Raw genomic sequence first — 25,892 nt, 5'->3', positions numbered from 1 at the left:
AGCAAATCTCCCAGCTGCTCTCCCTGCTGCACCAGGGCCAGTTCCAGCCCAAAACAAACCACAGAGGAAACAAGTACACGGCCAAGAATGGCAGCAGGTAAGGCTGGCTCACAGCCCTTCCCTTCCCCACGCCCCGTTCCCCTGTGTCTCTGCTGTCTCTGCTTCAGCCCCACTGGCCCCGAGGGCAGGAGGCAGCGGGGCAGCAGACACACAAGGCAAAACCTCATCCCTGGTTTTGCTGACCTGAGACTGAGGACGCAGGTCCTCCCTTCAGGAGATGGCTGTGCTCCTCTGGTCCTGTCTCCCCGTTGGTATCCAGCACCCTCCCAGGGCTGCTCTTTGCCTCCTTCCATGCCCACCTGAGCTCTGCCCATCCTTGCTGGGGGAACACCGATGTGTTCAAGTGCGATGGAAAGGTGCACTCATGAGCACAGAAGGTTCCAGCTTTGGAGGCAGCAGCACAAGGATGAGCTTTCTCACGGCTCTAGGTACTTTCTTAGAAACGCTGTTGACATGAGTTCAGGGCATCTGTCCCTGGGCCAGGAGGCTAGCGAGGGAGAGACCCTGCCAGCAGGGATGGGACGACAGACACATCCCAGCTGTGTGCTGAAAGTGTTCCCAGAAACAAACTTTATGGCATTCCCATTAAATTACTGTGTTGACATCTCTGGGTGAATGCTCCCAATGATGCCAGGGCTTCATCGCTCCTTCGCCATGTTCCCCCTGTCCTGCTCAGGCCATGGACAGACACAACTTTCTCCACCTTTCTCATTACCATCTCCATCTGCTGAGGATGGGGAGGGAGGAAGGGCCGCTCCGGGGCAGGGCTCTGCTGCCTTGCTCCTCGCCTGGTCCTGCACATGGGCAGCTCCTCTGAATATGCAGGGAAGAGCCAGCAGCTCCCTGTTTGCTCAGGATCTCCCTGAAGAAGGATAAAACCCCCCTCAGGCAAGAAATGTGGAGCAGCCCCACGTGTAGCCCAGCACCCAGCTGGGGCCCAGTTTTCAGAGGGTCCATGGCACTCCCGATCCCAGTGCTTTTGTTCATGTGGGGTTTCTTAAAAAATAAACACCCCCAAAATAACAACCCCAAAACTCATTAATTGGTGGGGACTAAAATGATTATGCCTTCGGTACTGTGAACGATGCACTGAGGATGCCCCCACCTCACCTCGGGGTCATTTTATGGGGGATGAAGTAATCGGCGGGGCAGGGTCGTGCTGAGGGTTGAAGTGTGATTTGAGTGTTTTGGCCCCCTCGCAGGGCTGCGGGGCTGGATGCTGACTGCCTGAGCACGAAGGACAGCGGGCATGGCGAGAGCGAGGCGGAGGACCGCGATTCGGAGAGCGGGTTTGAGCTCTCCATGCAGCAGCTGGTGGGAGAAGAGCTGGAGACTCTGCTGGAGCCGCAGGCAGGTGAGGTGGCCTCGCTACTGGGAGCACACTGGCACTGGTGGGGGGCTCCAGGGGATCTCCTCAAATAACACACTAACCTCATTCAGAAGATGAAACTAGCTGGCCTGCAGCAAGCCAGGGGACATCTCATTGTCTAGGGTGGCTCGGACAGCGGCTGCTTGGGACAGCGTGTATGGATCATCCTACGCTGTTGGTACCAGGTGGTGTAAAGCAAAGGGACTTGCTGAGCTTCGCGTTGGATTTTTTTTTTTTCATGTTTAATCACTCTCGGTAGATCTTTCCTCCCATGGACGTATCTGCTGTTGTTTCGCTGATTTGTGAGGTTGACCTCTGTTGTTGCGTAGGGGTGAAGCCCAGTTTAACTATGCACCATGTGAACTGCTTCCCATGCTGACCTGAGCCCCTTCGTGCAGAGTGAGAAAGGTGAAGAGCTGTCCTTGAGCTCCACAAGATGTTATATAGCCTTTGAGCCCCATCAGGCTGCTACCAGGCTGAACCAGTCCAGCCTCATCTCCTGTGACCAACCCGTTACTAATTTTAGTGTGTCTCTATTGAGACGTGGTGACCAGAATTGCGCGCAGTGTTTAGGATATATCTACACTGGTGGTATAAGGAGGTCTTCTGGTTTGTTCTTCATTCCTGTCCTGCCCAAGCTCCATACTGTTACCTAACTGTTCATGGTGACTCCCAAATCCCTCCTCTGCCTGGTAGGGGAGTCATCAATACATGACGTGTTGTTCCCTGTGACAATTATCCAACAGTTGGTGACACAGGAACCCACCAGCCACTTTTTGCTCACGTCACTCGGTATTTTTAGGTCCTTCAGCAACCCTCTGTTTTTATGTCGTTGGGTGTTTTAATGGAGTCAACACCAACGCCATCCACTTCTCCAAAAGTCATTTATTGCTACGTTGAACAGATGCTCTGGGACTTCACTAATGACCTCCCTTTGTGAGGAAGCTTATTTATTCCTACCCTCGCTTCCCACCTTTTAACTGACAGAACCTGGCCATTAACTCAGGGACAGCTCAGGTCCCCTGCACGCCTGGCTGGTGCTCTTCTGCAAGCTCAGGTGTCCTCTCTAAACCAGGACTCTTCATCCACCTCTTCCAAAGACACCAACAAATTTGCAAAACGCAATTCCCCACCTTGCAAATGTCACATCTGCTCTTGTCCAAATAGCAGGTACTCGACTGCCTGCTGAGTCTCGCATATAATAATTTCTGTGAATCTACTTGCACTAGATTCATCTTCATGCGCTTAAAAACTCCTGTCACAATTTCTACCTTCCCTTCCTCTGATTCCGTATTCATTTGAAGCAGTAGTTAACGAACAGCAGTTAATAAACCAGGCAATTTCATATCTGAGTTCCTCTAGCACTCCGGGGTGAATACCATCTGGGCCTGACATTTTCTACATGTTCCCTTTATTGATTTGTTCTAAAAAATCTCTTCTACTGGCATTTCAATTTGAAAGAGTTGGGCTGACTCACGTCCTGTAGCAGAAATTTCATTGTGGAGCCTCTGCTCTCTTCCATAGCAAGAGGAACTCATTGAGGTTTGCTGCTGCGGTCGCTTTAATTCCAGAACTGGGTGTTTTCTGTCCTCTTGCTTAGAGGGAGAGCCACGCTGCTTCTCTCCGTTTGCCTTCCTGCCCTTTTATTCTAGTAAGGAGCAGACAAAGGAAAGGCTAGGTGAAACAAAAGCTGCAACCTTACTCAGATTTAAAGGTCCTGCAGCCAAGAGCAGGGAGCGAACAGGCTGCCCAGCTCCATCCCATGGGTGTACTGACATGCGCTGGTCCCAGTAAACAGACTGGTGGACCTGCTCAGCAGATCTGTCCAGATCCAGTCCTGCCCACACAGGCAGCATCCTAGAAAATCTGTGCTATGGCAAGGCATGTCCATGAAGTGCCATCATCTCCCATGCTTGAATTTGATAGAAAAAACCCCTGGAATTTCAGAGTGAACACCAGTGGTGCATGCTGAGGCTATGCTGGCGTGCCTTCCTGCCCGCACAGTAGTAACAGAAGAGCCTGCACTGTTTCAGTGGTGAAAAACAACCTTAACCATGAGCCTCAGACCTTCCCAAAAAGGCGACGGAGCTGCTGGACTCCTTCCTCTTCTCCCAAACACAAACAGAGAAGTGGACTTGCATCCTGAGAGAGGGAGGAAGGAAGCATTGCTTGTGCTCAGGAGTATCATAACAGCTGGCTGAGGCTGTCTGGGCCTTTGTGCTATTCGCAGCAGGGGGAACTGTGCAGTAATCTGTCCCAGCCAGCTATCGGGTTGTTTACGCTGTAAGCATCGAGCCGCGGGCTAAACTCTCGGCACTCAGCACCGTCTATTAACACCTATCCCCCACCAGCAAAGCAGAGTGCTCGCAGCAGCAGATGAGAGATATAACTTTATTGATTATAAAAACAAAAAAAACCCCAAAACACCATTAAAATAAGGCAGTAAAGAGTTATTGGTCAAATTACACGTACCGAATTATAAGGTTTCATGGTCACAAGACCATCAGCCTACAGAGTCTTGGCTCTCCCTGCAGCGAGCAGACTACTGTTGTGCTCTGCTCCAGAGCTGAGGCATCAAAATATTCAGGGAATGCAGTGGCTTCTTGCAGACCGAGGAGGGGAGAGCTGTGGATATTTTAGAGCAAAAATGTGGGACTTCAGCATGCTTGGGAGAGCTTTTAAGGAACAGTCACTGTGACTGAAAGAAAATAGAGATTGGAGAAAAAAATCCTGAAAGTTAAGCAACACAAACCAACTCTGGGTCTCCAGGTGAAACAAAATCTAAGTGATGTGTCTGCCTTTCTCTCCTTACCAGGTTTTGAATCCCAGCCCTCACCCCCATCCTACCCACCCTGAGAGACTGTTGTTTTTCAGAGAAAAAAGATTAATTACGTAGCGGCTGAGGAAGGAGAATTGTCTCAGTGCTTGACTAGCCACCGACTGAGGACCACGTGTCCCAGGCTGTGGTAGGGTATCGATTATCTTCTGGAAGCAGTATAACTGCACAAGTATGGGGACCCTCCTCTCAGAGGTCACTTTATATGTCAGAGCTGCATAACTGTAATAATGAGACCAGCTCTTGCCATCTGATGGGGACTATTGTGGTACTTGGTGTGTTAGGGCCAGACACCAGTTATTTGCTTTGCTGCTCTCTGACTCAAGTGTTTCACAAACCCGGTGGTCACTTCGAACCTCACAGTGGTTCTAGGTTATGCTTTGGAAATGACGCCATGCGGGGCTGGAAGGCAGCATCTGTGCACCACATCACGGAGTCTTGTTTACCAACTGCAAAGCTCTACGTTGAAAACAAGAGCCCCCATTTCCTTTCCTGCCGTCTGATGAGGAAGCTATTCCAGGCTCACCCTGCTACGGGGTCCTTCCTTTAATTTCCAGTATATGTTTATTCATGGACAGTTACAATCACTTCTTCTTTTGCCAACACTATTTTAAGCATAAAGATTTCCTTTGTCGGTGCTTATTTCATCAAAATAACAACAGGTTGCAGTCAGATCCCTGGTGAGCGTTTGCGTCCTTAGGCTAAGCAACCCCTACCTCTTGGGGTCTCTGTCATGTAAGCCTGGACTCATTCCTGTCTTCCTCTCAGTAGTTTCCCCTGCACTTCTGTCATTTCAGATCCTCTTATCTACGGATGGATAATCAGATTTGTATGTAATACTCCTAATCAGGTCTCGCCAGACCTAGTAACAATATCATGGACATGTCTCTTCGTGCCAACAGGGAATACCTTGACCAACACATCGCATGATTTCATTTGCCCATTTTGGGGCAGAATCGCATTACTGGTACACTAACGAGCCTGCAGCCAGCACCCACGCCAGGCTCCCACTGCTCCTCATCTGTTTCCAATTGATGAATAACTACTTTATAGCTCAATTTTTTGTTACTAGTCTTCAACCATCCAGCTGTGTGTTTTATAATCCAAAATTTCATTCTACTTCTGTTGTTATTGTTCTCACAATAATCCATTTCTTTTTGGTCTCAATATGACTGCTTAGCAGCAAATTCCCACCCTAGAGTGACCCTTAAGAGAAGTCCACTAGTGACCTCCTTTTTGGCTGATACTTCCCCTTTAGCCAGTCCTAAACCCTCACTGTCTCTGGCTTTGCTAACGATTTAGTGAAGTGCCACTAGAGGCTGCAACAAATGAGAAATCAAAAGTTATCCTAATGGTTATTACATTAAAAAAACCCCAACAACAACAGAAACCCAGTAGTTTTAAACCAGTTCTAGTTTGTTTTTTTTAAGCTGCTGGTAACTTACGTCTAGACCTGTTTACAATCAAACGTCTCGCAGCTGATTTCTGGAAGTCTCCTCATTTCTCAAAATATTTTTTTTCCCCCTCTTCACTCCTGTGAATCTCTCCTCTACTCTACTACACGTCTCACCAACAGTTCTTGTTTTCACTCCCTCCAGAGCTGGCCCTCAAGAGGCTGACAGCTGCTGACCCAGCATGGGTGGCTCGACTCTCCTTGCCGCTCACCGGTAATTACAAGGACAACGTCTTCTCCCCCGACTCTCTGCATTCACCTCAGGATGAGGAAGCTGCAAGGCAGGAGAAACCAAGGACCTTTGAGACCTTCGGCAAAGGTGCTGGGGCTGACTCGAATGCTGCTGGGACAAGACTTGCCAGCACTTTCCTTTCAGAAATGAGCACCCTCTTTGAAATGATTTTGTCCCAGAAGGTCCAAGTTCACAACGAAACAGGCTCAGGGCTTCTGCGGCAGCTGTCGGCACATGGGAAGAGCCTCGGACTGGAAGACAGTGCTCCTGTTCTGTAGGCAGCTTGCTGGCTGTGATAAGGAGATAAGAGTCAGACAGAGCTTCTTTCTGCATTTGGGGTGCACACGTGTGCTTTAACAGGGTCATTGTACCATCCATGTCTAGACTGATCACGACAGGCATATTTCTTCCTTTGCCTCAAATTTCTCCATGACTGATTTCACCTTGTTTAGTTCCCTTCTACCTGCCTGTTCTTGCCTTCCTAGCTCTCCTCCTCTTCCACCCTCATCTTTCACCTTACCATCACACTCAAGTCACAGGACAGCAGGAGGGCCCTTTCCTCCCAGGGCAGGCTGACTGAGGGGACGGGGGTTGTCAGATTAACCACAAGCACACCACAGTCAGCCACATCCACGTGATCACTGACTGTGCACCATGGACGACATCACCATCATGGACTTTGCAATGTGCAGAGTTGGGCTCCAGGATCTCAGTTCTTATTTAAATAAAATTGTCTTTTTTCTACCACTACCATCTCTGGAACAAGGTGCAGTATAGCTGACATGTATCTGCAGAAAGCCTGAAATGGCAATTCAGAAAGGGGAGATCAGCCTGTTGTATCCCACTGATACTTTCAGCTTTTGTGGTTCTACCGCTGTGAACTTGGCATTTTGTAAGATGCCCCAATCAGCACTGGCATCTCTCCTCTGGCTGCACTAGGTGACCACAATTTCTTTCTCCATGTTCTGTTTTGAGGCCACTGGATTTTGGAGCGTAGTCCTTGCCCAGAAGCAGACAACAGATGGCTGGAGTCTGCCAAAGGTAACCTGGGAAAAGGGAAGTGTGAAAACACTGTTTTGAAATATTCAGTCACAAGCTTCAACCATATTACAGGTTTTCACTTTGATCTGTACGTATGTGAGTTATAAGACAGTTTTAATAGCATGTGTAGGAAAACTAAGACACAGGTATTAGTAACAATGGAAGAAGCACACAGGTGGTGTTAACCATGGGGATTTGCACTCGCAGAGAATGGAAAGACAACAGTGGCATAAGCATCTGGAGTGCATCTATAGGCTTACACAGCGGTGCCCGGATGGCAGGTAAATGCTTCTGGATCATGCACACGTAGGACTCTCTTCTGTACCACAGTTTGTGCCTTCCAACTACGATACAAAACACCAGAACAAATTTGGGGCATGCTGGCAAAGAGTCAAGCTAGGGGAATGAGGGTAAGCCATCACCCCCACTCCTGGCGATGCACAACGTCATCGCTTGCTGAGTGACTACAACAGAGAGGCTGAGAAGAGACTGCCAGCCTCCCCTCCATCACAGTGCAGGGCCAGTGGCGCTTTACACACATTGCTTGCTTTCCTTCACCATCTTTACATTAAAAGTACCGCACTGACTTCTCCACAGATACCGCAGTTCACAGCACAGGTTTCTCCAAAGCTAATTTGCTCATGGCGGGGCTGTTGCATCAGGTGTCTTTGGGTGATATTTTTGGCTTTCATTTTACTATTAAATTGAAAAAGAACAGGCAGCACGACCCAGCAGTCATGGTCCTGGAGCATTTCAGGAGTGTCCTACCCATGTTCCTTTTCCACGCACCTGGCAGTGACAGTGCCCTGCTTTTAGTGTGTGCACACACAAGGCACAGCAGCAGACAATCATACAGATAATTTAAAGCAGAGTAAATGAGAAAGTTATCCCCTTCTGTTGCTCTCGGGACCAAATGACAAAAGCAAAAGAGTAAGATTTCCCCAGGTAGACTCTTTAATATCCAAAATATCCACTGCTGTATTTGGAGTCTCCAAAGTGTGTTACAGATGACCCCATCTCTGGCAATAAACTACGCTGATGGGTTTGCCCCAGCCTGCTTATGCTGCCATGCTGCTAAGAGAAGTATCTTGCTGTTTTGTTTCACAAACAAAAACAGGCTCTTGCACCAAAACAATGACAGTGAGCCAGACTCTAACTGAGATGCAGCTGTGCAAACCACGAGGGAGGCATATCTGTTACTGTGAGGAGATGCAGCCCTACAGGATTCCTCTGCATCTTGGGAACACACGCAGAGGACAAACACACGGCACAACCTCACATCTTCCTCTGGAAAGTTACTTTGATGTGCCTGTCAAAGGACAAATCTTTACATAAAAATACACTATAATAAGCAGATTTAAAAAGGAGGTAAATTCCTCTCTCTTGGTTCAGTTTCCTGATTCTGCAAACTGCTTTCAACCCCCACAACCCTTACCCCCATCCTGTCCTGACCAATGCGTAAGCATGCTGGGGATTATCACAAAATAGGAAATCCACCCGAGGAATTTCCTGCTAATTGTATCCTGCTTGATAAAGGAAATGGTCTAAGAAAGTTTGGTCTGAGCAGAAAGAGAGACCAGACTAGAGGAACAATCAGATGTGTTGAGCTCTGGCTGTGCCCCTCCCTTGCTGAATGGAGACCACAGCAAGTTCAGGATGGGGCCATTGCCTTTGTTTTTCAGAGCCTGATCTACACAAAGCACCAGAGCACCGTGGCCACAGGAAGCTCGACAGTTTGTACAGATGCCCTTGAACCAGTTTAAACTGGTGTGGACAAATGTCTTTTTTCCGGATTCAGCTGCCCCAGTGGAAGAAATTATCATACCAGCTGCTTGCCGCTGTCTGCCTGACAGTGGTTGCTGCCCGCTGGGAGCATTCCTTATCCACTTCAGTGGAAACGAGCCGGCGTGCTTAGCAAACATGTACAATATACATTTTGAAGCAAACCTCGCTCATTGTTACTCAAAGGGGTGTACTCATGGGAATAGCTCACTGCCAAAGCTGAAGGAATAATAACTGGGGATCGAGGGGCACTGACAATGGTGCAGGATGGCTGAGGACAGCCCTTACTTTCACCAGTTCAGGTGGATCCACAAAAACCTGTGCCCTAATAATCAGAATTCACTCTCTTGCTTGCACAGGTTTCAAAGCAGATTAAGCTCCCACAATGGCAATGTAAAGACAAGCCCAGATTGTGCTGGCAGCAGAGCCACTGTGGGAACAGGTAGCCTTGAAGCGAGATCAGATTGCCTCAGAGGGTGCAGGCCAGGCCCATCACAGAGTTAGGTGCCAACATCACCATATGGTGGCTTGTAAACCTCACTGGGGGACCACATGCAAGATGTGCAGGGCTACTGGAATTACAGCCCCAAATCATATCACCGTGGCATGGTGGGAGTACAGGAGCATACAAAACGTCCTTGTATTGGAAGGTAGAGTGCCAGATGACATGGCGGTGTAGGAGATATCACAAGGTTTATTCTCAAAACCCTGGTATTTAAAAATGGCTCCTGTTCCGTTAACAGAAAACTTTCTCTTTCCACTCACTGCTAGCCTGTTCCAGCTCCACACAGACTAAGAAGGACTGCCTTCCCCTCTGCCTGCTTGTTTCACTTACCGACTGTTCTAAGAACAGCAGTGGTGGGGCTCCAAGCACTGCAGTTCCAGTGGCGTTGCCCTGTTTCCGAGGGCACGGCTCCATCCTGCGCTGCCGAGCATCATCATGTGGAGCTCATCTGCGCTCCTAGAGTGGGGCAGGGTGAGGGCAGATTGTCGTGGCTGGGTGGCGTGGAGGCCTGCAGGCACACGTTCAATAGCCCAGAAACAGGGACTAGAGGAAGAGGGTCTTATTCCGGAAGGGAATGGATGCTTTGCTTGCACATCTGAAAGTACATTAAAACAAGGTATTAATGACGCACCATACTATGGGAACGGCTTCTCCACTTCATCTTGACTAGAACTAGCTGGTAAGAAAATAAGCTGGAAAGAACTGAGACAGAAAAGTGCTTCCTTTGGTAAATAGGACTACTTTTTGTCATGGCTACCTTTCCTCTGGCAATATGGGCCCCGCTTTGATGGGGTCACTACCCCATGCAGTCCTGCACACCCTCTTCCCCCACTGCCCGTGGTACCTTCCACCTCCTCTTCTAACACTCGCAGTCTCTCCTGAGCATTCCTGTTCCCCACAGCAGCTGACTGTCGGTAGTGTCTCATCGCTTCTGCCAGGTTCTGCTGCACTCCAAGGCCCTTCTCATAGCAAACGCCCACGTGATACCTGCTTTGGGCATCCTAGCCACAGGAGAAAGCACAGCAATGAGCCTCACACGATGGAGAAGTGACGACAGCACTCAAAAAGAGAACAGAGAGTCTTTAACACCTTCTTTAAAGTTTATTGCACTATTTTTGGTCACCTTCTTTAAAGTTTACTCCTTTATCCTTGGTCCCTCAGACCATATCTTCAGTAATTTAGCCCCTTCTCCAAGCCCAGAGTGAAGCAGAATTTCTTACCAGCTACCTCCGACTCCGCTCCTTCGTATCCCTTTCCAATTAAATTCACCGATTTCCCTTCAACATCCAGGTCTGCGTCACGGTAACAAGGGAACTGCTGTCTCTGCAGAGCACCCCCATTGTCTCAGGGGTCAGAGCTAAGAGGACTTGGGCAGCCTTGACTGCACCCACATCCTGATCACACCCAAAGGCTGAGCACGCCCTTTGGACTGCCCTACTACAGTTCACGCAGAAGTCTCGTAAAAATGTAACAAATGCCACAGAGGTTGGAAGATTCCCCTTGGCAGCATCAGGCCTCCAACACAACAGTGCACCACTCTCCTGCTCAGCCCCACCTAATTATATTCCAGAAGAAATCTCAAGCAGCAGAAATCAAGTGAAGCAAAGAGAAGTGCCAGAGAAAAAGCACCTAAACTACTCAGACATACGTAACTGCTGAGAATGAACTAGAAAGTAGAGGATGTAAATGCAGATGGGCCAGTGAAGCCAAATCCAAACCCATGATATGTTTGTATTGGCTGTGCACTTTATCTTTGAGATCCGTCAGGAGGAAAAGATAGCAAGAAGGCAAGATGACAGCCCTGAAGACATTGAAAAGACTGCACGGGTAGTGGTCACACAGACCTTTTCCAGCAAAAAAGCCAGCAACATGACTTGAAGAGTATGACTGCCAGAGACATGGTCTAAACAAGGCTTTGCAAAGAAAAAAAAAAAAAAAAAAAAAGGAAGTAAGAAGCACGTTTTAATAAAGCCATGAGAAAAGAACATATTGCAAGTGTTGCTGTCTGGGATGTAGCTGGTAGAGGAAAGCAAAGAATTCAATGAGTGGGTGCTTTGCAAAATGTTGCAAGTCTCAGTTTATGACAGCAATAAACTTCTTTAAAGATGAGATAAACATGTTGAAGGATTGGCACTTCAGATGTGACAAGAGACAGGGTTAAGTATGAAGTATTCCACTAGCCGTCTCTTATATGACGAACACCTCAAAGACAAGACCACAAGGAGAAGAGATCCCCAAATTAGCATGGCATAAGTGACTGTGATATACTTTGAAATCCAAAGGTCAGACTCAGTTCTCCAACAACACTCTTTAGTATGGGTTTTATATTCTATGGTTGCATGCATAAAATAAGGGAGGATAAAAAGTGGTAACCAAAGTAAAACACAGTTCTCTGAACTGTCGTTGTATGTGGAAGAACACTTGGGAGAGTTCCCCCCTCGGCTCTAGCACAGAAACACTGAACCCATGACTTTTTGTGCCTGTTTTCCCTTTTTTTGGATTTGCAGCTAAATGGTGCCATCCTTGCCTCACCCATATCCAGCAGTCTTTTAATCAACTAAACATAAATTCATACTCTGGGATAACGGGAAAAGAACTTCCTCACGGAGCCCTTCTCCCAGCAGAACGCATAGGGTTACATCCCAGGGAGCCGAGGCACGAGCCTGCCACCACAGATGAGGCCGTGGTACATCCACAGCCAGCACCCACTGGGAAGCAGAGATGGGGAAAGATGATTGGGTTCCGAAAACTGTCACAGCGCCGACCAAAACATGCAAAACACTGATCTACTGGGGGGTACCCCTGGGACCTGCAGTTACCTGCTAGATTTTCTGTTGTTAAGGGCTTACTAGGCATTCAGTAAATGACAATCATCTATTTAATGAGATAATTCATTGTTATATTGTGCAGCATACGCATCTGACATCAGGCTGGAAGAAGGGAGTCAACGATGCAGCTTATGAGAGATCTTTAGCAGATCTGGAATTAAATACTGTATCAATCATCATGAACATGATGTCTGAGCTGCTGGGGCCAGTCAGGTCTAGTCTCACCAGTGATCTGACAGTGTCTGCATTCTTAAAAGTGGGTGAAAACTGAAGTGGTAAAGTTTGCAGGTGATGTAGTGTCATTCAGAGTGACCAAATTTACTGTAAAGAATTAATTAGAGGTGATCTTGCAGGACTAACAGCGGGCAACCCAATCACAGAGGAAACTTAGTGTTGACAAATGCATAGTAGTGCTTATAGAAAGAAATCTGTGAGTCACTGTGATCGTTCCCTGAAACCATCAAGTCACTGCTCAGTGGCAGGCAGAAGGGCAAACAATATTGGTATTATTGGAAGGGAATACAGTACAAAGCAGAGGATCTCATTATGTCAGATCCCTGGCATGCCTCCATCCTGAGTCCAGTTTTAGTCCAAGCACCTTAAAATGGTCAAAGGAGAATTAGAAAAACAGAGAGGAGACTGACAAGCAAAATGGAACAGCTTAACTACATGGAGAGACAAACTAAACTAGCACTCTGCAGCCTGCAAAAGAAATGACTCAGAGAGGACATAGTAAAGGGCGACAGAATCAGAAGTATTAGCCAAAAGAAGAGGGAATAGCTATTCATTATTTTCCATTACACAAAAGGTATGGGAATTGAAGTTAAAATGGACAAGTTCTTCAGAAAAAACCTAGCTATTACAATGCAGTGCAAGCTAAAAACGAGTGAACAATGCCAGTGCTGTAAAGAAACAGAACCATCGGATGCAGAAACCTGGCTGCAAGACATGGGATGTCATACTTTGACTCCTCTAAGTGCTGGTAAGGGTTCAGGAGTAGTACTATACCCAGATCCAGATTGTGGCACTGCCCTTCAAAAAAAAAAAAAAAAAAAGAAAAAAAGAAAAAAGCCTGTGTCGCATAGAAAAAGTTCAACAGCAGGCAAGAAAATTGTTGGGGATCTAGACAACATGACATGTGAAGAGAAACTGCAACAACGGGGGAAGGCTGAATGGAGATTCAAGTATTTAAGTACGTTAAAGGTCCCTGCAAAGAAACAGAAATAGTCTTTTCATCCTCTCTATAGAGGGCAAGAAATAATGGGCCAATTTTGAAGAACAGATTCGAGATAGACACAACAAAGTTCTGAAAGTGATATAGTTGTGAAAGAATTTGACTGAAGAGGGTGTAGATGCTCCATAATAGGAAACCTGTAAAATTATGCTAGATGAATACAGGTGCTGTAAGAACTAATCCAACCCAACAGGGCTGTTTCTACATTCATGTTTTGTAGGGTTTGTGCCCCAGGGCCTGTTTCCTCTCCAAGATGCACCAACACTCCACTCTGTCCTTTCAGACTGCGCGGTAAAATCCTGACATTCGCTCCCATTTCCAAGAAGCACTGAAATCTTCCACCTGTAACCTGCAGTGATCCCAAACTGAGAACAATCATAGCTTGCAAAAGGATTACTTACGCCATTCTCTGCTGCCAGCAGCAGGTACTTCAGACCTTTCTTTTCCTGAGGTTGCAGCCCTTTCATGTAGAAAACTCCAAGATAAGCCTGTGCCTGCAACAAAACCATATGATACAAATCAGCCAGGATTCTCCTCATTAATTACTCCAGTTCTTTTACTGATTCTCCAAGTTGTTCAAAAGTTACTGGTGCAATATGGGTGTGCAAAGCACCTCACTTGCTGCGGAGCCTGTTGAGAGAAGGGGGGCTGTCCTAGAAAAAAAAAAAATCAGTCTGACATGCTAAATCCCATTTGATCTATAGAACTCCACTATACGTACAGTAAAATCACCACACTAATAGCATAAGACCCAGAATATCGTTTTCAAACTGCACTGTGGAAGACAGAGCCAGAGAATGGCTCCTACTCATGAGCTGTCCGTAAGATACAGCAGATGCACTTCCTGGAACAGCGTGCTACATGAGATACAGTCACTGCCAGAACGACTGGCGTTCGCAACACAAGATGGCACATGCCTAAATGCATCTCCTAGAGAGTGGGAAAGGAGGGCAGGGTACACAGATCCATGCGGTGAATCATCTTGAAAAGTCACAGACACAAAATGAGAATCTGTTCTTACTTCAAGCATCTCATGGAAGTTCCTCCACCAAAGCAAGCTGTACTCTCGGAATTGAGAGGAGACAAAACACAGAGCTACATTTTAAACTGCAGGTCAGTTTTCCTAAGCCAATGTCTGGTCTAGGTGTCTAATCTAAGAGCAACATTAAAAAGCCCAACAGCAAAACAGACACCAACACTGTAGACACAGTGGGTACCTAGTTGCCACCCATGTGCAGGCAGGGCTGTCTCCCATACACTGTCATGAGTATAAATATGAGGGAAGAATTTTTCTTCCAGTCCCATAGATGCTGCTTTCCAGGATGTCTTGTGGTTCAAATTCATTGTCATTGGTTCTCTGCTGGCTCTCTCCTAAGAAATCCCATGCTGCAGACACTAACCTCTGTAATCCCGGCCATTGCTGCTTGCTCCAGGAAAGTCACTGCCTTCTGATGCCCATCCCACTCATTTTCAGGTCTGTGGCATAAGAGGTACCTAGCATAGTGGTACTGTGCCATGGGGTGACAGCTGCGAGCCGCGTGGTAGTAATAAAATGCTGCCTGGAAAAAGAGAAACACCCTTGCGTGATTCAGGTAACACGTGCCCTCAAACATGACATGACTCCCCTCTGGCCAGGACAAGCTTAACCTCTCTGTCTAGATCTATTATAAGCTGCACACGCTTACTCCAGCAGCTCTCCCACATCTCCCCGCTGAAGAACATGAGATTGTTTAACCGAGACAGTGGACTGCGACTATCCGAGAGCCCTCGAACCACCCTGCCTTCTCTAGTCAAAACTCCCTGCGTTGAAGGGGGTGGCACCGGGCCAACAATACCAAAGCTTACTCTGTGCCAACGGGGATCTGCACAACTACTCGAAACAAGCCGCCTTTGCGGATCTTTCCAGCTACAGAAGATGCTGACTACGGCCAGCACGCACTAGATGGCAGGCTGTAGTTAAGGTAACCAAACTGAATGGCTCAAGATGTAAAGAGGCCCTTGGATGTGCAGCAGTGTTTTAAATACAGTAACATGACAGGTTTCTCCTTGGTACTCTCCTGGGTGCTACTGGCACAGCCCGTGTACCTACGAAAAGACCTCAGAAACTATGAGAAAGAGGATTTCAGGGGCACATATCTGAGAGGATCTATGACACTGAACTGCAAACCTGGTTTTTATTATTTCCAGCATTTTCTAACGAGATTTCAGAGGCTATCACACCCATGCAAAAGGAGAAAAGCGCCTGTGCACCCAACAAAGACCACTCTCCTGGTCCATGCCGCACATATAAAACCCTACAAGCCATGGATACCTTTTCCAAGTCTTTTTCCGTGCCTCTGCCATGCTCATAACACAGACCCACGTTGAACTGGGCTTTGCTGTAGCCTCGATCTGCTGCCAGTTTGAAGCAGGTATAGGCTATCCTGTAATGGCCCGCTCTCATACTTTCAATCCCTGAGAACACAATATAAAAACAGGGGAAAAGAGAATAGGCAGAATGCAGCCTCAAATGCAGCAACCTCCCCCACAGTTTCCATAGGAAAAACGGCAACGCTGCGTTTCAGGAATTTTTCTAGTTTCATTGCAAAGGAGGATGACGGGCTAACACAACGTATGGTTCGCACACAAGCGGCTCACTTTCTTAGCGTTGCAACTACTGGTGTATATAGGGCAACGATTTTTTTCTTAGATCATTGCATCTTCCTTCAGCTCTTCTTAGAGTTGCAATTCTGCAGTTGCTTTTTCAGCTTGCCAGGAAGACTGAGATCTCAGACAATGAAAAAGTATACGAGGATATGACAGCCTGTGTTGCAAAAAAGACAGAGATGGCTTAATTTCCAACTACAGATGTCAGGACAACGGTGCAGGCTTCAACCAAGTCTGGATTTAAATATGCTGATATAAATCAGGTGGCAGGATGGGACAAAGGGCAATAAATCTCTCAAAGCACAGTTGAAATTGCTGAAAGGAGGCTTCAGCTTGGGTATATGCCATCTCTGCCTTCACACAAGACCTGCAAGAATTTGGAGGTCCTTCAAAAAGAGAAATGTGTGGTTTAAGGACAAAACAAACCCAAGTCCACATTACCGAGGATATTCAATGCAATGGAAATGTCAATCCGGAAAATCTGCTGCAACTGGAAGGCAGCTTCCTCTAAACGCCCTCGCTGAGCTGGGTCACCCTGCCGAGTTAAAGAAGAAAGCTATTAAGACAGCAAAACTGTACAAAACCTATAAGAGATTCTTTCTTGGAAACTGAGTGGTGAGATGCATTTGCACTGTACTATAGTTATCAAGAGGGTGATGTAATCTGGTGTCATGTGTCCACAGAAAAATCTCCCTGTGCTACAAAGCCATCTAGTTAGGGAAGCTGTACGGACGTTGCTCACCTCCCCTCTAGCCAGGGAGCTTGGTGTAGCCTCTCGGACATCATCAGACCTTTCAGAATTTAGCAAATACCTGATGCCACTCATAACTCCCCCCTTCAAAAGTAACATTGGCCCTTGTTCACCCTCCCGCATCACGTTAACAGCACTGTCTCTGCCAAACATGCACTGACATATTTGTATCAGCTTTACACAATTCAAGCTGAGCCCACACTGTCAGTTTACAGAACACGGCACGCTCCTAATAAAATCCTGCACAGCAGAGACAACGTCTTTCCTTCCTCCGTAATGAACAGTATTTTTTACTTCACCACAGCTCTGGGAGGTGGGAGGCGGATTTAGCCTGCCCTGCAGCTTTAGCTTCCCAGCCTGCGTACAAATTTAGTGCCATCGAGTGGCAGCAGTGCACACTGCACACGAGCCGAGATGTCTCCGCGCTCGGGGAAGTCACGCAGCAAAAACGCCCCTTGCCACCCAACAGCTTTACTGCTTAGCCAGCACTCAGAGCTGCTCACAAGAGGACAAGCCATGGACTGACTCGTTTCCTCTCCCGAGAGCCTCCTGAGACCTGCCCCACCTCCTCCAAATGAGCTAGGGACACTTCCTACGGGCTCTGCAGAAAGCGGCACCTCCCAGGATGGGGAGCTCGATGCTCATCCCCTTGGCAGATCAAGCTGGTGGGGGAGCAGAGGTCACTTCCATGTCACAGAGAGGATCCCACTCTGTTAAATACTGAATTTACCTCCACTCTGTTCACAGTGCCCTTGAGGAATTGCTCAGCTGACTGATTTTTAAAATGGGGAATTGTCTGCACCTAAGACTGTGAATTGCAAGGAATTAGCAGGTTTAATCACAACGAGAACAATGATATAATTTATGGCCTTGTGACTCTCAAGCTGATGCACCCTCTTCAAGCCCAAAGTGTCTTCCTCTCTATAACAGACAAGAGCCAGTCCTGATTTGCAGCTTTAGGAGTGATACCACCTTCTCCAGTCATGGGTTGTCTGGGAAAAACCAAAATAGCAACAGCACGTAATCACCTAGTGAAAGATTGCATCAAAATGCAAACACACAAGAAAGACTAGGGCTACTGGATACGTTTTTTTGTTTGTTTTGAGGTTTTTTTTGTGGTTTTCTTCTAGTGCTTCTCTACTAGCACCCTTGTTACACAGAACACCTTAAAGGAGGGGTGGTTTGTAGTTTCTGGAACTTTGCTCTGGCTAAAGCAGAGGGGAGCATTTTGCATTTCTTTTTCTCCTGCCTTCCAGCTGTGCAGGGCAGAAAATGGTTTTGGGTGCGAGTGGATTGCTCAGGCTGTGCTTGGGGTCACACTGAGACGTCTTCCTGCAGGAAAGAGGCCTCAGGTGCAGATGGAGAGTGTGAAAAATAAAAGCATACCTTTGCACTGTGGAGAACTGGCCCCAAGCTGGAGCTCCCAGGGATTTGGAACTCCCCTATATTAAACAAAAAAACAAAAAAAAAAAAAAGCAAGATTAAGCAATGCTGTATCTTTGCCTCTTCCTCCTTTACTCATCTTCTCTACTCCACAACTCTTTCCTAGAGGACTGATCGCCCACCCAGTCAGGGACATTAAGAACAGAAGGAACCCCGACCAACCCGACCTTTGTGTCAAAAGCAACCAAGAGCCCCAAGAATATGGTCCTGTAATCCGCAGCTGGCTAACGCACCTCCTCCAGAAAGGTCCCCAGTCTTGATCTGAAGACACCAAAAGCTAGAGAATCTCCCGCTTCTTCTCAAAGTTTGTTCCAGCACTTGTTATCGACGCTTTAAATCTCTGTGCTTCATTTCAAATTAAAATACATCTAATTTCTGTTCCCAGGCACTGGCTGTTTTAGGCTTTTTTCCTCTTTACTAAAAAGCCCATTCTCCTTTCGAAAGTCCTGATACAACTAATCAACCCCTCTTGATTCTTGTCTGTGATTCTAAACAGACCGCGCTGTTCATGTCTTTCAACTGAAGTACTTTTCTGCCTGAGTTGATTAATTTTATGACTTTTTGCCACTACTCCTGAATTTTCAACATTGTTATTGAAGTGCAGACCCTCTCACCACTGTCACAGGAAGGGTAAAATTACCTCTTTATTCGAATTCGTAACTGCCTAGTTTGCATGTATCAGAACTGTGCTCCAATTCCCATTGCCCAGGGCATCACACTGAGATCTCACGCTTAGCTCCTTTTCCAGATAATTTCTTTCCAGGGTACAGTTCTGCTTCTGCAAGGGGATGATCAGACGTGCTATTCTGGCTGCACCGGATGCAGGCTTAGGTTATCACCCCAGAGTACCCCACTTACTCATCGCTGCTGCTATCCGACCAGTTTCAATCAGAATTATCTAACAAAAACATCTACAGCAAAAGCTAAGCCACCTTGCTCTTAACAGAATTGCGCTGGAAGTGATTACATAGGCATTTACGCCAGCTACTCTAAGAGGACAGTGACCTCCGGCAAAGAGGATGAACAAGTGAGGGCTGACTGAGGCCAATTATTTTTAACTTGAATTGCCACAAGCAGCTGGAACCCACCGGGCACGGAAGCCTGGATGTCTTCAAGCCAGTGCTGCTGATACAAGAAGTAGCCGTGCCCTCCCTGTGTCCCCCCGTCCCCCTCTCCTAGCTGTGTGGTTGCTGAGCAGGGAGCTAATCCGAGTGAAAATCTTGGGAGGCAAATTCCTTGATTCCGGGCACTATGTGGCTACACAAGTGGCAGAAACAAGTGTGCAACAGGCAGGATTGCTTCTTGCAGTGCCTGCACCGTCTTACATTGCACATGAAGCCGTGGCCTATGTTCCAGCTGCAGCCTCATTATTCCCAGGTAAACAATTCCCCTCTGGCTGTATTAAAATGTGTTTTATCTGAACAAGCCCCACTCACCCAACAAGCAAGATCGCTATGTCAAACACAATTTCTATTCATCATTCCATCAAAAGTAATATAATCTGTGAATTTATTAGTTGTGCTTTACATTTATTTTCAGATCAGGCATAAAATTATCTGATCTTTCTCACCGTAAGACTCTATCTCTTGTTCAGGTATCATCTCCCTCATGATGTAATTTGTTTTTTTTTGCCATACATACAACAGCAAATCTCATGAAAAAAAAATTGCCTGCATTAAAATTTCTCCCAACTATTTGTTTAAACAACATTTGTTTTGTAATTTGGACAAATGATTACCCCATGAAAAATAAACAGAAACTAATTCTGAATTTTATCAGCTTGCAAAACTGTCTCATGCCCCTCTCCCCCTGGAAATCCCTCCTCACCCAAATCCCAGTAATCTCCCTGGATTAGAGTTACCGCTCCCGGAGAACATAAGGTCATTCGGAAGAGAACACAGGGACCGACCGATCCTGACACCCACTCCCGTCTCCTGAAGGACTAGATTAATGAATTCTCTTGGAACTCACCTTTGAGGCTGGGCAAGCCTCAAATCAAAATTCTTCAGGGATATTGTAATCTTTAAGACTCACCTGTTTCAGAGCAGCTGCCTCAATACCAGGCACACAATCTAAACACAATGCTTAGGCTGAAGCATAGGAGAAATAAAAGCAGCCCCTGTCATCAAAGAATCCCATCCCACTTCAGCAGAATGAAATGACCAGCTTAGATTAACCTTCAACCTGACGTTAAAATCAAGTTCACCCCAACTCTTTGTTTCTTATTTCCCAAAGAATGGTCAAGCTTCAGCAGAACTTCACAAGAACTAGACTTTGAACAAATTCATTCTATATTGCACACACAGAACCATGTTACATTATTCTTAAGGTTGTACGTTCAAAGCACATGAAAGCTGGGAATACCACAGTTGGAATTTTCTGTGCAACTTTATTTCTACTTCTTCAAAAACGTGCTATGATGTAACATGACTATGCATCCTTTTTTTCCATGCAATCTTGCAGCTTTCAGTGTACCGGATGCCCAACACTCACATATTCAGCAGCTAATAAATATTTTGTATTTCCCTGTTGTTCATCCTGTACTAATCAAATGTTGCTCAAAGTCAGCTCCAAATGAAGAATTAATAATCTTCTCCTAGACAGTCTAGATTGCTCATCCCAAAACATCCAAATGCTTCACAAGAATGAAGTCACAACAAGAGCTGGACAAAATCCAGGATTTCTGCCTCATGGAAAATTTTACTGTTTCCAATTGGTTTCATTGTGCTTTGAAATGAAAACACACTTTTGAAATGTCTGTAATCTCAGAATTGAAATAACGAATTTTACAGTTCTGCCAGGGGTAAAATACAACTCCCCAGGGCAGCATTCAGCTGCTCTAACACTGAGGCTGGCTGTAATCACCTGCTTGTTCAGTATGTGCCTGTAACTTCCAGCAAAAAAGCTTTGAGTGAGGCACGAACTGCATGAAAAAAATAGGATGTGATCATGCCGCTGAGGACTTTGCTGATAGTAATACGCAGAATGCCATTTATAGCAACTTTTAAATTAATTTCCTGAAGTTTTCTTTTTAAACACACTAAAAGTAATAGATTCTATCATATTGTGTTATGTTAAAACTGGAACGGCTCATTTGCAAAGCAGGGATGTTTGGATCCACCACAAAAATCTTTGCCACTCGAGGTAATGAAGTAGCTGACGGCAATAGCAGGCTGTCACTGTACACATAGCCCAGCATGAGCAAGTCTGGAAATTAACTGAAACACCGAAAGAAAGGGCGAGGACGTGGAATTCTCCTTTGCCATTGCTGGCAACGGCAAACTGGAGAAGTGAAGGTACATTCTGCTCTGCTCCAAGTTCTGGAGGTCTGTTCTCTAATGGCAAGGCTTTGCTACCAGCTTCCCCTGCATCATCTGCCAGGCGTCTGTCCTTCCCTTCCTTCTGCTCTCCCCAGCTTCTTGCTGCATTCTGATTTAGCCAACCTCATTCTCTTTCGGCAGCTAAACACCAGAAAAAAATAAACCCTAAACCTTAGGCAACTTTTCCTGTAAAAAGCAAACCACACTTTGAGAGAAAGGCATCACCAAGCATCACTTTAAAACTTTCCATGGAAAGATTTACAGGACTTCTTCTCACATTACAAAACTATGCATTTTTTTCAGCTCTTCAGTGAAAATTACTGAATGTCTTCACCCTGACTTTCCTCAATAAATTCCCACAAAATGGATGCACAGCATAATGTGAGAATGTAACCTGAGGACTTACATATTGAGCAAAATCAAATTATTTCTGACATATATTATCTCTGACAACTGACAGTTGTAGATGCCTGGGCAGAAAGTGTAAGGAATAGGGATTACAAAGTCACGCTTCTCCTGGCAGAACTTTCCAGCAATCAGTTGTTCTGTGATCTTCTGAGCAGGAGGTTTTGGCTGGACCAATTAAGTTTAATTTGAATGTGTAATTTTACCTAATTACTTCTTGGAACCCATTTATACTTCTGGCCTGTAGCAATGAGTTCCACAATTTACCTGTGCCCTGACCAAACATGTACTGCCTTTTGCTTTTTTCCCAGACTCGCTACCTGAGCATTTCTGTACTGCCTATTAATACATGTATTATGAAAAATATTGTGCCTATTCACCTTCCCTCAACACTTTTAGTTTCACAGAGCACTAGCACACCCTCTGCCACTCCTTTTTTAAGCTGAAGTCAGTCGCTGTTTGCATGTAATTGTCTCCTTGTCATCCTTTTCTGTGCCATTTTTGTTACTGTTTTTAAGGCAGAGTGTCTTTTCCTTAAGTGTCCAAGATGTGGCTGCATCACAGACTTACACAAATCTATGATACTGTCTTGTCCTCAGTTCCTTCCTTTACAATAATTAACATTTAATTGGCCTCACTGCTGCTGAGCACTGACTTAACCTTATCAAAAACATATCCATGGTGACTTTAAATGTTCCCTCTGCAATGTAATTATTAATTTGACACTACTCGTTCTGTATGTGTATTTACAGCTATGTTCCCCTGCGTATACTAATTTAACCTACCTTGGGATTACCCTGGTTTTAGTTCTTGTGCAATCTTTTGCTGTGACTTTCACAGCTGACTGTCCTGAATAATTTTGTACCATTTGCTGCTTCTGTCACCTCACTTGTCTCCTCTTTTTTCCAAATCACTGCTGACTGTGCTTTCAACAAACGACTTAAGGGAATCCACCAGTAGCAGCTCCTCATTCTGAAAACTATTTTTGTATTTTAAAGTGTTACTAGCCCAAGAGTAGCCCCTCCGTCTTCCTTCACATCAGCTTTATTTCTCCAGATAGTTTTGGTTTTAGGTCCTGGCTGAAAGATTTTCAGAAAGCTACAAGCTGGATAATCTTGCTCCACATGCCTGTTGACTTTTCCAAAGAACTCTTAATAGATTTACAACTCTCTTAAGTCTCTGTAATGGAGCAAGCTGGGCTGAGAAACAGCTTCCTAAATCCTTCCAAGACCTTTGATTCTTTGATATAGCGCACTCATCCAGGTATCTAACATCTCTGTTCTGTAACACAGTTTCTATCAACTTAGAATTACCTTTTTTTGCAGTTCTGCGGCTCAAAAAAACCCCCTCCCCTATTTAAAAGCCAGTGTCCAATTTGTCAGTGTTCATTCTTCTGGTTAAACAGCAGATTAAAGCACTGGATTACATATCATCATCAGAGGCTCAACAATTTCATAGCTTCTGAAGAACATCCAAACAAAGAGCATGTGGCCTTAGTGACTTGTCACTGTTCAATTTATCAGTTTGCCTAAAAGCTCTTCCTATTGTCTCTCAGTAGGAAACTATTTGTCAGACACAGATACACGTTCACTCCTGAATGTTCAGCTGTGCCAACTGAAGGCATCACTGTCTCCACTTATTCCCCACCACATCTCCCAGAGGTCCATGTCCAGTAATCTGCCAGCAAGGCAGTGTGTTTGAGTGCTTCTTAACACGCTCCAGGCAAAAGCAGATGGGTTAAACAGTCTAATTGGCAGTTTAGGTAAATTAACCTGGCTGTTTTCCTGGAGCTAATTAGGAGACATGGAAACAAAATGCTCCATTTGCCAACTGATGGGAATGGTAACCTTTGGCAGGAGATGGGTTTGACAAGCAGTGATGGGCAGTAGCTTAAATCAGCACAGAAGAAAGCCAAAAATCTGGAAAGAAGCAAAGAATGGGGCACCCCTCTGACCTTTTCTGCAACGCCTCACACCACCTAGTTGGCATCTGTGGGATGGCTTCTGTATGAGCCTCTTCTACACCATGATCATGTTGTCCTCCTTTCTACCTGCTCCAGGCTTCTTGAACAATTTTCCTAAAGCCATTATTAGTGTTTATACATCTAGTGAGTAGCCCTATTGTAGGCCTCCTCTGATTGTCCTTGATATGACTTTAAATTTAACATGTTAAGACATGCTTTCCTGGATGTGACTTCAACTTTTTGAAGTGTATCTTCCTATTTTTATAAAACTCATTTTAGTAAGAATATCTTTGATACATCCTTTCACTGTCTTATCTACAGCGTAAGTGCTTGGAAATACATCCTCATCTTCCAGAAAGAATTCCTTTAGTTTCACACCATGGACACAAGTCTCCCAGATCAATGGCGCACTATTTGCCTGAATCTTTCTGACTCCAAACATCTGTCCACAATAAAAGAACAGAAACAGGATGCTGCAATGAGGTCGCTACGGCAGACCAGTATTGGTAAAGCTGATGTCACCCGCATGGTTACAGCGCAGGCTCCTCCCTGCCTTCAGGAGCTTTTTTCCTCCTGTCTCTGGACTCCTGATTCATCACTGAAGTTCTGTCTTTCCACTCTAACCTGTCTCCTCAAGTGTCAATAAATGACTATACGCTTCTTGGCTCCTAGCTTTGCCTTGGGGAAACTCAGAGACTCACAAGTCCTTCTGCCACAAGTATTCCACCCTGCAGCACGTTACACATACCTACTTCTGCCCAGGGCTGGCTCTCTCCTTGCCCCAAGGGGATGCTTGAGGATGAATTCTCTGGTGCAACCTCTGGATTTCCTTTCTGCAGGAAGCAGGACCCCAGCTGTGCACTGGGACAGCTGGCTGAGGCTTCAGTCACCACTGAAATACAGAGTGCGACACAGTTCCCGTTAGCTGTGCAGGGTCTGCTTTAGGAGACAACACCGAACTGTGTATCTACCCAGACTCCTTCTCTGCCCTGACTACAAAGCCAAGCAGGAGCAAAGTTCATGGAGCAGAGTCCAGAACAGAAAACAAAGGTAAGGGCATGAGGGATGCAAAGTGGGATTGCACCAAATTGCTAAGAAACGGCACAATTCCCCTGATAGATCCCAGCCCTTGCTCTCCCCAGAGCTCAAAAGCTTCTCACAACAGCTCTATTTCAGTCTTAGTTAACATACCACGAGGCAGAAATCCTGTCCAACAGCCAGGCCCTCCCACAGCCCCTTCTCACAAGCCAAAGCCGCTAACCTGTCTGCTGAGAGGACAACGAAGAAAGCCAGAGAGACCTGTGCTCTCTCCTGGTGTCCGGCAGCGATCTCAGCCATGAGATCTGTCTGAACAACTGCAGAAGAAGTGCACCGAGCGCTCCCTGAAGAAAAGCAGACACAAGTCAAGGAAAACAGCCCCACTCCCTCTTTTTGTCCCGCTTCCATTCCGCAGCTTGGCCACAGCTCCGTTTTGGCGGGGGGAGCCCTCCCACCACGGCCCCCTCCCTGGGGGGCCTCCCACAGCTCCCATCCCCTTTCGCACCCCCAAGTTCTTCTGGCGACATCCCTCCCGGGCAGGGGCACCCGGCCCTGCCTGCTGCCTCTCACCCAGGTGACTGCCTCCAGCACGGAGTAGCGGGGCACCAGGCCGGGCAGGGGCTGCTGCCTTCCTCCTCGCTCCCGGCCATCCCGGGGCCGGCCATCCTGACAGCCGGGTGCTCTAAAACAATCAGAAAACACCAACAACCGTGAAGCCAGAAATCAGCCCTCACAAACCCCCGCACCGCCCCCAGCCCAGCAGCGCCCTGAGGGCAGGGGGACACCCCTCTCTCCCTGCAGCCCAGCACCACGACACGGCGGGTCTGGCCCCGGGCCGGGCCGCACTCACCGCTCGGGGCTGGGGCCGCGGCCGTCGGGCGGTTCGGCGGCGGGGCCTACGGCGCAGGCGGGGCGGGCGGGGGGCGGCCAGCAGCGGCCCAGGCCGCGGCCCAGCAGCAGCCGCCACATCCCGCCCGCGGGACCAT

At 46.7% G+C, this 25,892-nt stretch overlaps 2 protein-coding genes across 4 annotated transcripts in view; one reads left to right on the top strand and one right to left on the bottom strand.

Moving 5' to 3' along the window:
• The window catches only part of PCDH12 (protocadherin 12), a 10,309-nt gene extending 3,609 nt beyond the window's left edge, over positions 1–6,700 (top strand). The window contains exons 2-4 of the mRNA XM_075767014.1: positions 3–97; positions 1,263–1,414; positions 5,864–6,700. Coding sequence (XP_075623129.1) covers positions 3–97; positions 1,263–1,414; positions 5,864–6,228 — 612 coding nt within the window. The 3' untranslated portion in view covers positions 6,229–6,700. The remainder of the gene's footprint in view (positions 1–2; positions 98–1,262; positions 1,415–5,863) is intronic.
• Positions 3,807–25,892, bottom strand: DELE1 (DAP3 binding cell death enhancer 1). Of its 3 annotated transcripts, XR_012837809.1 has the most exons (13): positions 25,757–25,892; positions 25,477–25,588; positions 25,130–25,250; positions 24,617–24,760; positions 18,124–18,179; positions 16,428–16,521; positions 15,652–15,794; positions 14,741–14,899; positions 13,742–13,834; positions 10,123–10,279; positions 9,609–9,873; positions 7,252–7,335; positions 3,807–6,240 (listed from the first exon to the last, which is right to left on the bottom strand). XR_012837809.1 is itself a non-coding variant. In XM_075767016.1 (12 exons), exons 1-11 carry the CDS (start codon positions 25,873–25,875, stop codon positions 9,617–9,619), a joined length of 1,455 nt encoding a protein of 484 aa, XP_075623131.1. In that variant the 5' UTR covers positions 25,876–25,892; the 3' UTR covers positions 3,807–6,240; positions 9,609–9,616. The 3 variants fall into 3 exon arrangements, 2 of the variants coding, with proteins under 2 accessions (XP_075623131.1, XP_075623132.1); XM_075767016.1 differs by lacking the exon at positions 7,252–7,335; XM_075767017.1 differs by lacking the exon at positions 7,252–7,335 and having other exon boundaries at positions 9,613–9,873.

The sequence above is a fragment of the Balearica regulorum genome, chromosome 14 (assembly GCF_011004875.1).
Source record: "Balearica regulorum gibbericeps isolate bBalReg1 chromosome 14, bBalReg1.pri, whole genome shotgun sequence".
NCBI classification, from domain to species: Eukaryota; Metazoa; Chordata; class Aves; order Gruiformes; family Gruidae; genus Balearica; species Balearica regulorum.
This window is presented reverse-complemented; position numbering and strand designations above follow the sequence as displayed.

Bases quoted from the DNA above. Each gene is read 5' to 3' on its own strand.
- DELE1 (XM_075767016.1), bottom strand. From the start codon at position 25,875: ATGTGGCGGCTGCTGCTGGGCCGCGGCCTGGGCCGCTGCTGGCCGCCC. The intron at 25,589-25,756 runs GTGAGTGCGGCC...TGATTGTTTTAG, and splicing joins CGCGGCCCCAGCCCCGAGCG to AGCACCCGGCTGTCAGGATG. The intron at 18,180-24,616 runs GTATGTGTAACG...TGTTTAATATAG, and splicing joins CCAGCCCTGGGCAGAAGTAG to GGGAGTTCCAAATCCCTGGG.